At 44.0% G+C, this 14469-nt stretch overlaps 1 protein-coding gene across 1 annotated transcript in view; it reads left to right on the forward strand.

The window, feature by feature from the left end:
* The first annotated feature begins 238 nt into the window (after positions 1-238).
* The window catches only part of tbca (tubulin cofactor a), a 94811-nt gene continuing 80580 nt past the window's right edge, over positions 239-14469 (forward strand). The window contains exon 1 of the mRNA XM_060843580.1: positions 239-392. Coding sequence (XP_060699563.1) covers positions 340-392 — 53 coding nt within the window. The 5' untranslated portion in view covers positions 239-339. The remainder of the gene's footprint in view (positions 393-14469) is intronic.

The following is a 14469-nucleotide window of genomic DNA, read 5'->3' on the forward strand; positions in this document are numbered from 1 at the left end:
GACTGGGCGGGCCGAACGGCAAACTAACATGGGTCAAGTGTAGCCCTCCCTCAGAATCTACTGCAGAAATAGCTGTTTACTTAAAAGCGTTAGTGTAACGCTTAATTTTTCAAAAAAAAGCTGAGTTGAGAAGTCGGGTGAAAAAGTGGGGAAACAATTTGCAATGAGTTCCTTAAGGAGCAGGACACAGCTTCATAGAGCGTGGGTACCTGGTGTCCCAGGTGGGCGGGGGCGCATGCGCACCTCCCTCCCCCGGTTATGAGGAGCTTGGCGACAGTTGAATGTGAGGCGCGGGATTTCCGGTTTGTGTCTTGCACCGTTTAGTCCAGTAACCCCGGCATGGCGGACCCCAGAACCCGACAGATAAAAATCAAGATCGGCGTGGTGAAACGGTGAGTGGAAAACGTGATGTGAAGCGAGGAGGAGTTGTGGGTCTTTGGGGGGGGGGGGGGGGGGGTGGGTGGTGTAGTCGGCCCTGTGCGGGATCACAAGGCCCGCCGAGCGGCTGCTCTCGTTACTACTCGAGGCCCAGGCTGAACCTAGGGCCCCCCCCCCCACTCCCTCGCACCCGGCCCGAAAGTTGCTGAATCACCTTCGGTCGCTTTTTGTTTGGGGCGAAATTTAGTTGATGGGCTTTTTGCGATCGGGAACGATGATGCCGTCAGACAGGGTCGGGCTTTGGTGGGATTTGTGGAGCCGCCCGTCTTTTTCCAACGGTAAATATTCGAGGTTGGAGTATGCCTGAGGGTAACGTTTTTGGTGTAAATGGTACACGAACCATGTTGTTTTGTTGGTATTCACACCGAAGGCATTGGCTAGCGGCGTTCTGTCGCTGTCATCTTTCAATTTCGACTGCAGAGCCCTGTCACAAAGGAGAACCCAGGGTGAACATCTGAGGCACAATTAAAACCAAGATAGAGACAGCTGGGGGTTGGAGGGTCGGGGTGGTGACTGTTGTGCTCAACTCACCTGTCTTCCCATAGAAATGTATCATACCTTTATCATTCAACAATGACTTGACCCATGAGCTTTTAGTCTGGTTATTCCAAGTGTATTTGCCTTTTTCAGGAGAAGTTCTTCCTTGCACCATTCCTCAAGTTATTCTGTACCTTTGGTCCCTTGTACTGCGTTTGTGATCAAAGCTCAAGTGCTCAAAGAAATAGTGCTCAAGACCAACCTTTTCATGTTTGCTGTTATTTATCACCTTTTGAAAGTAAATGTTGGCTGTTTCCTTTTAAATATTCAGCATTTCTTTTTGTTGGGAGCTGATCTGTGGACTTCAGTCTAACTGTAGATAGAGTATTAGCCATGTACAGCATGGAAACAGACCCTTCGGTCCAATTCATCCATGCTGACCAGATATCTCAACCTGATCTAATCCCACCTGCCAGCACTTGGTCCATATCCCTCCAAATCCTTCCTATTCATATACCCATCCAGATACTTTTTAAATGCTGCAATTGTACTAGCTTCCACCACTTCCTCTTGCAGTTCATTCCATACACATACCACCATCTGTATGAAAAAGTTGTCCCTTGGGTCTCTCTTATATCTTTCCCCTCTCACACTCTAAACCTATACCCTCTAGTTCTGGGCTACTCCTACCCCAGGGAAAAGACTTTGTCTATTTATCCTATCCGTGCCCCTCATAATTTTATAAACCGCTATAAGGTCCCCCCTCAGCCTCTGACGCGTCAGAGAAAACAGCCCTAGCCTATTCAACCTCTCCCTATAGCTCAAATTCTCCAACCCTGGCAACATCCTTGTAAATCTTTTCTGAGCCCTTTCAAGTTTCAATGTCCTTCAAATAGGAAGGAGACCAGAACTTCATGCAGTATTCCAACAGTGGCCTAACCAATGTCCTGTATAGTTGCAACATGACCTCTCAACTACTGTACTCTACTCTGACCGATAAAGGAAAGCATACCAAATGCTGCCTTCACAATCCTATCTACCTGTGACTCCACTTTCAAGGAGCTATGAACCTGCACTCCAGGGTCTCTTTGTTCAGCAACACTCATTTGGACCTTACCATTAAATGTATAAGTCCTGCAAAGACTTGCTTTCCCAAAATGCAGCATATCACATATATCTAAATTAAACTCCATCTGCTACTTCTCAGCCTATTGGCCCATTTGATCAAGATTCCATTGTAAACTGAGATAACCTTCTTCTTTGCTGTCCAGTACACCTCCAATTTTGGTGTCATCTGCAAACTTACTAACTATACATCTTATGTAAAATGATTTGGATGTGAGCATAAATGATGAAAAGTGGTGGACCCAGCACTGATTCTTGTGGCACTCCACTGGTCTTAGGCCTCCAGTCTGAAAAACAACTCTCCACCATCACCCTCTGTCTTCTACCTTTGAGCCAGCTTTGTATCTAAATAGCAAATTCTCCCTGTATTTCGTGAGATCTAACCTTCCTCACCAGTCTTCCATAGGGAACCTTGTCGAACGCTTTACTGAAGTCCATATAGATCACCTCTACAGCTCTGCCCTCATCAGTTGTCTTTGTTACTTCTTCAAAAAACTAAGTCAAACTTGTGAGACATGATTTCCCATGCATAAAGCCGTGTTGACTATCCCAAATCAGTCCTTACCCTTTCCACATACATGTACATCCTGTCCCTCAAGATTCTCTCCAACAACTTTCCCACCACCGACGTCAGGCTCACTGGTCTATAGTTCCGTGTCTTGTCCTTACCACTTTCCTAAACAGTGGCACCACATTAGCCAGCCTCCAGTCCTCTGGTACCTCACCTGTGACTAACGATGATACAAATATCTCAGCAAGAGGCTCAGCAATCACTTCCCAAGTTTCCCACTGAGTTCTAGGGTAGACCAGATCAGATCCTGGGGATTTATCCACTTTTATGCATTTCAAGACAGTCAGCGCTTCCTCCTCTATAATATGGACATTTTTTCAAGATGTCACCATCTATTTCCCTACATTCTATATAGAGTCATAGAGATGTGCAGCTTGGAAACGGACCCTTCGGTCCATGCCGACCAGATATCCCAACCCAAACTAGTCCCACCTGCCAGCACCTGATCCGTATCTCTCCAAACACTTCCTATTCATATACCCATCCAAATGCCTCTTAAATGTTGCAATTGTACCATCTTCCACCACATCCTCTGGCAGCTCATTCCATACACGTACCACCCTCTGCGTGAAAAAGTTGTCCCTAAGGTCTCTTTTATATCTTTCCTCTCTCACCCTAAACCTATGCCCTCTAGTTCTGGACTCCCTGACGCCAGGGAAAAGACTTTGTCTATTTATCTTATCCATGCCCCTCATAATTTTGTAAACCTCCTATAAGATCACCCCTCAGCCTCTGATGCTCCAGGAAAAACAGCCCCAGCCTGTTCAGCCTCTCCCTGTAGGTCAGGTCCTCCAACCCTAACGACATCCTTGTAAATCTTTTCTGAACCCTTTCAAGTTTCACAACATCTTTTCGAGAGGAAGGGGACCAGAATTGCGCACACTATTCCAACAGTGGCCTACCAATGTCCTGTACAGCCACAACATGATCTCCCAACTCCTGTACTCAATACTCTGACCAATAAAGGAAAGCATACCAAACACCACCTTCACTATCCTATCTACCTGCGACTCCACTTTCATGGAGTTATGAACCTGCACTCCAAGGTCTCTTTGTTCAGCAACACCATTAAGTGTATAAGACCTGCTAAGATTTGCTTTCCCAAAATGCCGCAGCTCGCATTTATCTGAATTGAACTCCATCTGCCACTTCTCAGCCCATTGGTCCATCTGGTCCAGATCCTGTTGTAATCTGAGATAACCCTCTTCGCTGTCCACCACACCTCCAATTTTGGTGTCATCTGCAAACTTACTAACTGTACCTCTTATGCTCACATCCAAATCATTTATGTAAATGACAAAAAGTAGAGGGCCCAGCACTGATCCTTGTGGCACTCCACTGGTCACAGGCCTCCATTCTGGAAAAACAACCATCCACCACCACCAGTTCAGTATCCAAATGGCTAGTTCTCCTTGTATTCCGTGAGATCTAACCTTGCTTATCAGTCTCCCATGGGGAACCTTGTCGAACGCCTTACTGAAGTCCATATAGATCACATCTACTGCTCTGCCCTCATCAATCCTCTTTGTTATTTCTTCAAAAAACTCAATCAAGTTTGTGAGACATGATTTCCCATGCACAAAGCCAAGTTGACTATCCCGAATCAGTCCTTGCCTTTCCAAATATATGTACATCCTGTCCCTCAGGATTCCCTCCAACAGCTTGCCCATCACCGATGTCAGGCTCACTGGTCAATAGTTCCCTGGCTTGTCTTTACCGCCCTTCTTAAACAGTGGCACCACGTTTGCCAACCTCCAGTCTTCCGGCACCTCACCTGTGACTATCGATGATACAAATATCTCAGCAAGAGGGCCAGCAATCACTTCTCTAGCTCCCCACAGAGTTCTTGGGTACACCTGATCAGGTCTTGGGGATTTATCCACTTTTAACTGTTTCAAGACCTCCAGCGCTTCCTCCTCTGTAATATGGACATTTCGCAAGATGTCACCATCTGTTCCCCCTACAGTCTATATTTTCCATATCCTTTTCCACAGTAAATACTGATGCAAAATACTGTTTTAGTATCTCCCCCATTTTCTGTGGCTCACACAAAGGCTGTCTTGCTGATCTTTGAGGGGCCCTATTCTCTACCTAGTTACCCTTTTGTCCTTAATGTATTTGTAACAACCCTTTGGATTCTAACTATCTCTATTTGCCAAAGCTATCTCATGTCCCCTTTTTTGCCCTCCTGGTTTCTCTCAAGTATAATCCTTCTGCCTTTATACTCTTCTAAGGATTAACTCAATCTATCCTGTCTATACCATACATATGCTTCCTTCTTTTTCTTAACCAAACCCTCCATTTCTGTAGTCATCCAGCATTCCTTATACCTACCAACCTTTCCTTTCACCCTGACAAGAGTCCAGCGAAAGTATATTCCTGTTATCTCATTTCTGATGGCATCCCATTTTCCAGCTGTCCCCTTACCTGCAAACATCTGCGCCCAATTAGCTTTTGAAAATTCTTGCCTAGTATCGTCAAAATTGGCCTTCCTCCAGTTTAGAACTTCAACTTTTTAGATCTGGTCTATCCTTTTCCATCATTATTTTAAAACTAATAGAATTATGGTCGCTGACCCCAAAGTGCTCCCCCACTGACACCACAGTCACCTGCCCTGCCTTATTTCCCAAGAGTAGGTCAAGTATTGCACCTTCTCAAGTAGGTACATCCACATACTGAATTGGAAAATTGTCTTGTATACACTAAACAAATTCTTCTCCATCTAAACCCTTAACACTATGGCAGTCCCAGTCTATGTTTGGAAAGTTAAAATCCCCTACCAGAACTCAACTATTATTCTTACAGATAGCTGAGATATCCTTACAAGTTTGTTTCTCAATTTCCCTCTGACCTTTGCGGGGGGTCTATAATACAATCTCAATAAGGTGATCAACCCTTTCTTATTTCTCAGTTCCACCCAAATAACATCCCTGGATGTATTTCTGGGAATATCCTCCCTTAGCACAGCTGTAATGCTATCCCTTACCAAAAATGCCACTTCCCTCTCCTCTCTTAAGACCATAAAACATAGGAGTGGAAGTAAGGCCATTTGGCCCATCGAGTCCACTCCGCCATTCAATCATGGCTGATGGGCATTTCAACTCCACTTACCAGCATTCTCCCCGTAGCTCTTAATTCCTTGTGACATCAAGAATTTATCAACCTCTGCCTTGAAGACATTTAGCGTCCCGGCCTCCACTGCACTCCGCGACAATGAATTCCACAGGCCCACCACTCTCTGGCTGAAGAAATGTCTCTGCATTTCTGTTCTGAATTAACCCCCTCTAATTCTAAGGCTGCGTCCACGGGTCCTAGTCTCCTTGCCTAATGGAAACAATTTCCTAGCGTCCATCCTTTCCAAGCCATGTATTATCTTGTAAGTTTCTATTAAATCTCCCCTTGATCTTCTAAACTCCAATGAATACAATTCCAGGATCCTCAGCCGTTCCTCGTATGTTAGACCTACCATTCCAGGGATCATCCGTGTGAATCTCTGCTGGACATGCTCCAGTGCCAGTATTCCTTCCTGAGGTATGGGGACCAAAACTGGACACAGTACTCCAAATGGGGCCTAACCAGAGCTTTATAAAGTCTCAGTAACACAACGGTGCTTTTATTTTCCAACCCTCTTGAGATAAATGACAACGTTGCATTTGCTTTCTTAATCATGGACTCAACCTGCACGTTTACCTTTAGTGAATCCTTGACTAGCACTCCCAGATCCCTTTGTACTTTGGCTTTACGAATTTTCTCACCGTTTAGAAAGTAGTCTATGCTTTTATTCTTTTTTCCCAAAGTGCAAGACCTTGCATTTGCTCATGTTGAATTCCATCAGCCATTTCCTGGACCACTCTCCCAAACTGTCTAGATCCTTCTGCAGCCTCCCCACTTCCTCAGTATTACCTGCCTGTCCACCTAACTTCGTATCATCGGCAAACTTCACTAGAATGCCCCAGTCCCTTCATCCAGATCATTAATATATAATGTGAACAGCTGCGGCCCCAACGTTGAACCCTGCGGGACACCGCTTGCCTCCCTTTCTATCCTTCCTGAAGCACTTGTATCCTGGAGCATTAAGCTGCCAGTCCTGCCCATCCCTGAGCCATTTTTCCGTAATTGCTATAATATCCCATTCCCATGTTCCTAACCACGTCCTGAGTTCATCTGCCTTCTCTGTCAGGCCCCTTGCATTGAAATAAATGCAATTTACCTTGTCCCTGCCTGCCCTGACTATTTGACTCACTTCTGTTCTCAGCTGTACTTGTCTCAAATTGATCTCTTTCCTCACTATCTCCCTGGCTTCCACCCCCCCATTCCCCCCCCCCCCCCCCCCCCCCCCCCCCCCCCCCCCGCCACATTACTAGTTTAAGTTCTCCCAAGCAGTTCTAGCAAATTTCTCTGTCAGTATATTAGTCCCCTTCCAATTTAGGTGCAATCCGTCCTTCTTGTACAGGTCACTTCTACCCCAAAAGAGATTCCAATGATCCAAAAATGTGAATTTTTCTCCCATACACCAGCTCCTCAGCCATGCATTCATCTGCTCTATCCTCCTGTTCCTACCCTCACTAGCTTGTAGCACTGGGAGTATTCCAGATATTACTACCCTTGAGGACCTCCTTTTTAAATTTCTGCCTAACTCTTTGTAATCTCCCTTCAGAATCTCAACCTTTTCCCTTCCTATATCGTTGGTTCCAATGTGGACAATGACCTCTTGCTGGCCCCTCTCCCCCGTGAGAACATTCTGAACCCTCTCTGAAATGTCCTTGATCCTGGCACCAGGAAAGCAACACACCATTCTGCTTTTTCTCTGCTGGCCACAGCAACGTCTGGCTGTACCTCTGACTACAGAATCACCTAACACAATTGATCTCTTGGGAGCCGACATACCCCTCGTTGCATCAGAGCCAGTCTCAATTCCAGAAACTTGGCTGTTCATGCTACATTCCCTTGAGAATCCATCACCCCCTACATTTTTCCAAAACGGCATACTTGTTTGAAATGGGTATATCCACAAAAGACTCCTGCCCTAGGTGCCTACCTCTCTTACCCTTCCTGGAGTTAACCCATCTATGTGACTGTATCTGAGACTTTTCCCCCCTTCCTATAATTGCCATCCATCACAAACTATTGCTGTTGCAAATTCCTCATCGCTTCTATCTTGTCTGTCCAACCGATCCACTCAATCTGATAAGGTTCGCATCCAACAACATTTATGGCAGATATAATCCACAGTACCCCTTAAACTCTCACATCTGATAAGAAGTACATATCACTGCAAAGGCCATTTTTGCTCCTTCACAATCTACAGACCCAGAAAATAACACCGTCTTCTTCCTCTACAAAACACTGTCCCAGATTAAATTAATAGCTATGGCTTATTTTAAGTTTAATCAAGAGACTTACCTCCAAAAACATGTAATCAAGAAAGAATCCACTGTACTGACTATTGCAGCCTTTCTCTTGGACAGACTTAAAACAACAATTAACTTATGATTCTGTGCTGTGAATTTCGCCCAACAGTTCCTCCAAGATTAGTTGTGAATGTCATAGTTTGTTAATTTTCCCAGTTGCACTCCGATGTTCTGATGTCCAGTGTCTCTGTGTGTCTGTCTGTGTCTGTCTGTCTCAATAAAACAGTAATTGCTGCTTCTGGAATTTGAGGAAATTGCCTCCAAAATCTAAAATACCTCAAAAAAAAGGAATAGCTCTTACAGACAGTAATTTTGCCCGTCTGCCATCTTGGATTACCCAGAATCCTATCTTCTCCTTTTCCACAGTAAATACTGTTCCAAAATACTCATTTAGTATCTCCCCTGTTTTTTGCAGCTCCGCACAAAGGCCACCTTGCCGATCTTTGAGGGGCCGTATTCTCTACCTAGTTACCCTTTTGTCCTTAATGTATTTGTAAGAACTCTTTGGTTTCTAACTATCTCTATTTGCCAAAGCTATCTCATGTCCCCTTTTTGCCCTCCTGATTTCTCTCTTAAGTATACTCCTACTTCCTTTATACTCTTCTAAGGATTCACTCGATCTATCCTGTCTATACCTGACATGTGCTTCCTTCTTTTTCTTAACCAAACCCTCCATTTCTGTAGTCATCCAGCATTCCCTATACCTACCAACCTTTCCTTTCACCCTGACAGGAATATACTTTCTCTGGACTCTTGTTATCTCATTTCTGAAGGCATCCCATTTTCCAGCTGTCCCTTTACCTGCAAACATCTGCGCCCAATTAGCTTTTGAAAATTCTTGCCTAATATCGTCAAAATTGGCCTTCCTCCAATTTAGAACTTCAACTTTTTAGATCTGGTCTATCCTTTTCCATCACGATTTTAAAACTAATAGAATTATGGTCGCTGACCCCAGAGTGCTCCCCCACTGACACCTCAGTCACCTGCCCTGCCTTATTTCCCAAGAGTACGTCAAGTTTTACACCTTCTCTAGTAGGTACATCCACATACTGAATTGGAAAATTGTTTTGTATGCACTAAACAAATTCCTCTCCATCTAAACCCCTAACACTATGGCAGTCCCAGTCTATGTTTGGAAAGTTAAAATCCCCTACCATAACCAGCTTAATATTCTTACAGATAATTGCAATCTTCTTGCAAATTTGTTTCTCAATTTCCTTCTGACTAGTAGGGGGTCTATAATACAATCACAATAAGGTGATCATCCTTTTCCTAACCATTCCCTGAGTTCATCTGCCTTCCCTGTTAGGCCTCTTGCATTGAAATAAATGCAGTTTAATTTATCAGTCCTACCTTGTTCTCTGCTTTGTCCCTGCCTGCCCTGACTGTTTGACTCGCCTTTGTTCTCAACTGTACCAATCTTTGATTGAAATCTTTCCTCACTATCTCAAGACATTCCATTCTTGGAGTCCAGCTTTTCTTGCAGGAGTTCACTAGTTGACAAATTTACTAGTTGTTATGGACTTGATCAATTTGGCCATATATAAGTTGACAAAATCCATTACTTTGCCGACATACATACATACATTGAAGGAGTGGTGTGAAATGCAACAATTAAAGGCAGTTAAAGTGGGATAAATTTTAGGCATGGACCAAATGCAGTTGGCTGAAATAGGTTGTGATATAACAAATATGAATACAACCTCTATAGAGTACATTAGAGACATATTGTTCTTGGAATTCATCATGGAGCCAACTAGAGAACAGCCTGTCTTGAATCTTTTTAACTGGTTATGAGGTAGGTTTAATAGGTGACTTCAGATTAAAAGACCCCCTAGAAATTAGTGATCATAGCATGATTAGAATTTAATATTCAGTTCAAGAATGAAAAACTTGAATCAGAAACAGCTATGTGTAATTCACTTAAGTTAAAATGAAAAAATGATAAATTTAGCCAAAGTGAACTGTGTAGATAGTTTGGCAGGAATGACTGTAAGCATGCAGTGTCAGACATTCTTAAAGTAGGTAAATCATCAGCAACAATACCCCATTAAGGAGGAAAGGTCCTGAGATGGATAAACCAACAATGGTTAACCAAGGAAGTTAAGTATTAAGGTTGGGGTGGGAGGGGAGCATTTAAGGAGGCCAAAGTCAGTGATAGCCCAAAGATTGGGATGAATTTGGAATCCTATAGAGGGGGACTAAGAAGCTCAAGAAAATTAAAATACGAGGGCAAATTAGTAAGGAGTATAGAAAACTGACTATAGCAGCAGCTTTAGATGTATAAAAAGGAAGAGAGAGGTCAAAGTGAACATCGGCCGCTTAGAAAGCAAACCTGGAGAGATATTTATGGGGAACAAGAAAGTGGCAGAGGAATTAAATGACACTTTGCATCAATGTTTAGAATGGAAGATACTTCAAACATCCCATTAATTGTAAAGAATACGGGAGGTGAATTGACTACTGTTGTCGCCACTAAAGATGTAATATTAGTCCCATTAATATGTCTAACGGCAATTACATCAGCTGGCCCTGATGGCTTGCATCCTAGAATCCTAATAGAGGTAGCAATCGATAGTGGAAACACTTGGTTGCAATTTTCCAGGAGACCTTGGATTCTGGAGAAGTAACAGAGAATTTGGAAAACTGCTAACATGGCACTGTATTCAAAAAGGAAGGGAGGTGAAAAGTGGGTAACTACAGGCAAATTCGGCTTGCGTCTATTGTTTGAAAAATATTGGAATCAATTATTAAAGAAGCGGTAGCCGAACATCTAGAATATCATAATCTGATCAAACTGAGTCTGCGCGGCTTCCTGAAATGAAATTGTCTGACTAATCGATTTGAATTTTTTGAAGTCTCAACCAGAATGGATAGAGAGGAACCAATAGATGTGTTGAATTTGGACTTGCAGAAGGCATTCAACAAGGTACCTCACAAAGGTTATATCATATGATATGAGTCCATGGTATATGCAATGGAGAGATAATTGGCTTATGGGCAGGAAACAGCGAATTGGGATAAAGGTTTTTTTTGGGGGGGCAGCACTGCTGCCTTACAGCACAGGCATCCTGAGTTTGATTCTGGCCTCTGGGCGACTGTCTGTGTAGAGTTTGCACATTCTCCCCGTGTCTGTGTGGGTTTCCTTGAGGTGTTCTGGTTTCCTCCCACAATCCAAAGATGTGCAGGTTAGATGAATTGCCCATAGTGTTCAGGGATGTGCGAATTGGGTGCGTAGTCTGGGATCAGTGCAAGGGAATGGGTCTGGATGGGATACTCTTTTTGGAGGGTTGGTGTAGACTTGTTGGGCCGAAGGGCCTGTTTCCACGCTGTAGGGATTCTAATTCTAAGACTTGGAGGAAAGACATGAGTGTACTGTAGCCAGATTTGCAAATGACATTAAAATATGTGGAAAGACAGGTTGAGAGAGGTGCAAATGCTTTCAAAATATATAAGGGTAGCTAGGGAGCGAATAGGGCCCCTCAAAGATCAGCAAGTCGGCCTTTGTGTGGAGCCACAGAAAATGGGGGAGATACTAAATGAATATTTTGCATCAGTATTTACCGTGGAAAAGGATATGGAAGATCTAGACTGTTGTGGTTCTGTTCGCCGAGCTGGGACTTTGTATTGCAGACATTTCATCCCCCTGTCTAGGTGACCTCCGTGCTTGGAAGCCTCCTGTGAAGTGCTTCTGTGTAGTTTCCTTCGGCATTTTGAGTGGGTTGTCTCTGCCGCTTCCAGTTGTCAGTTCCAGCTGACCGCTGCAGTGGCCGGTATATTGGGTCCAGGTTGATGTGTTTGTTAATAGAATCTGTGGATGAATGCCATGCCTCTAGGAATTCCCTGGCTGTTCTCTGTTTGGTTTGTCTTATAATGGTAGTGTTGTCCCAGTTGAACTCATGTTGCATGTCATCTGTGTGTGTGGCTACTAAGGATAGCTAGTAGTGTCTATTCGTGGCTAGTGGTGTTCATGGATACGGATTGTTAGCTGTCTTCCTGTTTGTCCTATGTAGTGTTTTGTGCAGTCCTTGCATGGGATTTTGTACACTACGTTGGTTTTGCTCATGCTTGGTATAGGGTCCTTTGTCCTAGTGAGTTGTTGCCTGAGAGTGGCTGTTGGTTTGTGTGGTGTTATGAGTCCTAGTGGTCGTAGTAGTCTGGCTGTCAGTTCAGAAATGCTCTTGATGCATGGTAACGTGGCTAGTCCTTTGGGTTGTGGCATGTCCTCATTCTGTCGTCTTTCCCTTAGGCATCTGTTGATGAAATTGCGGGGCTATCCGTTTTTGGCGAATACGTTGTAGAGGTGTTCTTCCTCTTTTTGCAGTTCTGGTGTGCTGCAATATGTTGTGGCCCTTTTGAACAGTATCTTGATGCAACTTTTGTGTGTTTTGGGATGTTGCTTTCGTAGTTCTGTAGGGAACTAGACGGTGACATCTTGCAAAATGTCCAGATTACAGAGGAGGAAGTGCTGGATGTCTTGAAACAGTTAAAGGTGGATAAATCACCAGGACCTGAACAGGTTTACCTGAGAACTCTGTGGGAAGCTAGAGAAGTGATTGCTTGGCCTCTTGCTGAGATATTTGTATCATCGATAGTCACAGGTGAGATGCCAGAAGACTGGAGGTTGGCAAACGTGGTGCCACTGTTAAAGAACGGCGGTAAAGACAAGCCAGGGAACTGTTGACCGGTGAGCCTGACCTCGGTGGTGGGCAAGCTGTTGGAGGGAATCCTGAGGGATAGGATGTACATGTATTTGGAAAGGCAAGGACTGATTAGGGATAATCAACATGGCTTCGTGTGTGGGAAATCATGTCTCACAAACTTGATTGAGTCTTTTGAAGAAGTAACAAAGAGGATTGAGGGCAGAGCAGTAGATGTGATCTATATGGACTTCAGAAAGGCGTTTGACAAGGTTCCCCACGGGAGACTGATTAGCAAGCTTCGAGCTCATGGAAACGAGGGAGAACTAGCCATTTGGATACAGAACTGGCTCAAAAGTAGAAGACAGGGTGGTGGTTGAGGGTTGTTTTTCAGACTGGAGGCCTGTGACCAGTGGAGTGCCACAAGGATCAGTGCTGGGTCCTCTACTTTTTGTCATTTACATAAATGATTTGGATGTGAGCATAAGAGGCACAGCTAGTAAGTTTGCAGATGACACCAAAATTGGAGGTGTAGTGGACAGCAAAGAGCGTTACCTCCGATTTACAACAGGATCTTGACCAGATGGGCCAGTGTGCTGAGAAGTGGCAGATGTAGTTTAATTCAGATAAATACGAGGAAAGCAAATCTTAGCAGGACTTATACACCTAATAGTAAGGTCCTAGGGAGTGTTGCTGAACAAAGAGACCTTGGAGTGCAGATTCATAGCTCCTTGAAAATGGAGTTGCAGTTAGATAGGATAGTGAAGGCGGCGTTTAGTATGCTTTCCTTTATTGGCCAGTATATTGAGTACAGGAATTAGGAGGTCATGTTGCGGCTGTATAGGACATTGGTTAGGCCACTGTTGGAATATTGCGTGCAATTCTGGTCTCCTTCCTATCGGAAAGATGTTGTGAAACTTGAAAGGGTTCAGAAAAGATTTACAAGGATGTTGCAAGAGTTAGAGGGTTTGAACTGTAGGGAGAGGCTGAACAGGCTAGGGCTGTTTTCCCTGGAGTGTTGGAGGCTGAGGGGTGACTTTATAGAGTTTTACAAAATTGAGGGGCATAGATTGTCTATTTATCCGAAGTCTTTTCCCTGGGGTCAGGGAGTCCAGAACTAGAGGGCATAGGTTTAGGGTGAGAGGGGAAAGATATGAGACCTAAGGGGCAACTTTTTCATACAGAGGGTGTATGTGTATGGAATGTCCTGCCAGAGGACGTGGTGGAGGCTGGTACAACTGCAACATTTAAGAGGCATTTGGATGGGTATATGAATAGGAAGGGTTTGGAGGAATATGGGCTGGGTGCTGGCATGTGGGATTAGATTGGGTTGGGATATCTGGTCAGCATGGACAGGTTGGACCGTAGGGTCTGTTTCCATGCTGTACTCTGTTTCCGTGACTCTGATAGGTTAAGCAAGTGGACAAAAAGTTGGCAAATTGAGTATAATGTGGGAAAATGTGAAGTTCGTTTTAGAAGAGAGAACAGAATGTTATTTAAATTGCAAAAAACTACTAAAAGCTGCAACACAAGGAGACTGGGGTACTCAGGCACAAAACCCATAAAGCTCGCACAGCTGCAGCAGTAATCAGGAAGTTTATGGACTAAAATAAAAATAAACTTTTTGGATGCTGGAGATGTGAAACTCAGCAAGTCTGGCAGCACCCGTGGAAAGAAAGCAGGGTCAATGTTTTGTGTCCAGTGACTTATCAGAACTGTTCATCGTGCTAATGGAATATTATTCCTTGCTTCAAAGGAGTTGAAATATGAGAGTAGGGAAGTCTTACTGTAACTGATGTGGAGATGG

Source organism: Hemiscyllium ocellatum, chromosome 2, assembly GCF_020745735.1.
Source record: "Hemiscyllium ocellatum isolate sHemOce1 chromosome 2, sHemOce1.pat.X.cur, whole genome shotgun sequence".
Lineage (NCBI taxonomy): Eukaryota > Metazoa > Chordata > Chondrichthyes > Orectolobiformes > Hemiscylliidae > Hemiscyllium > Hemiscyllium ocellatum.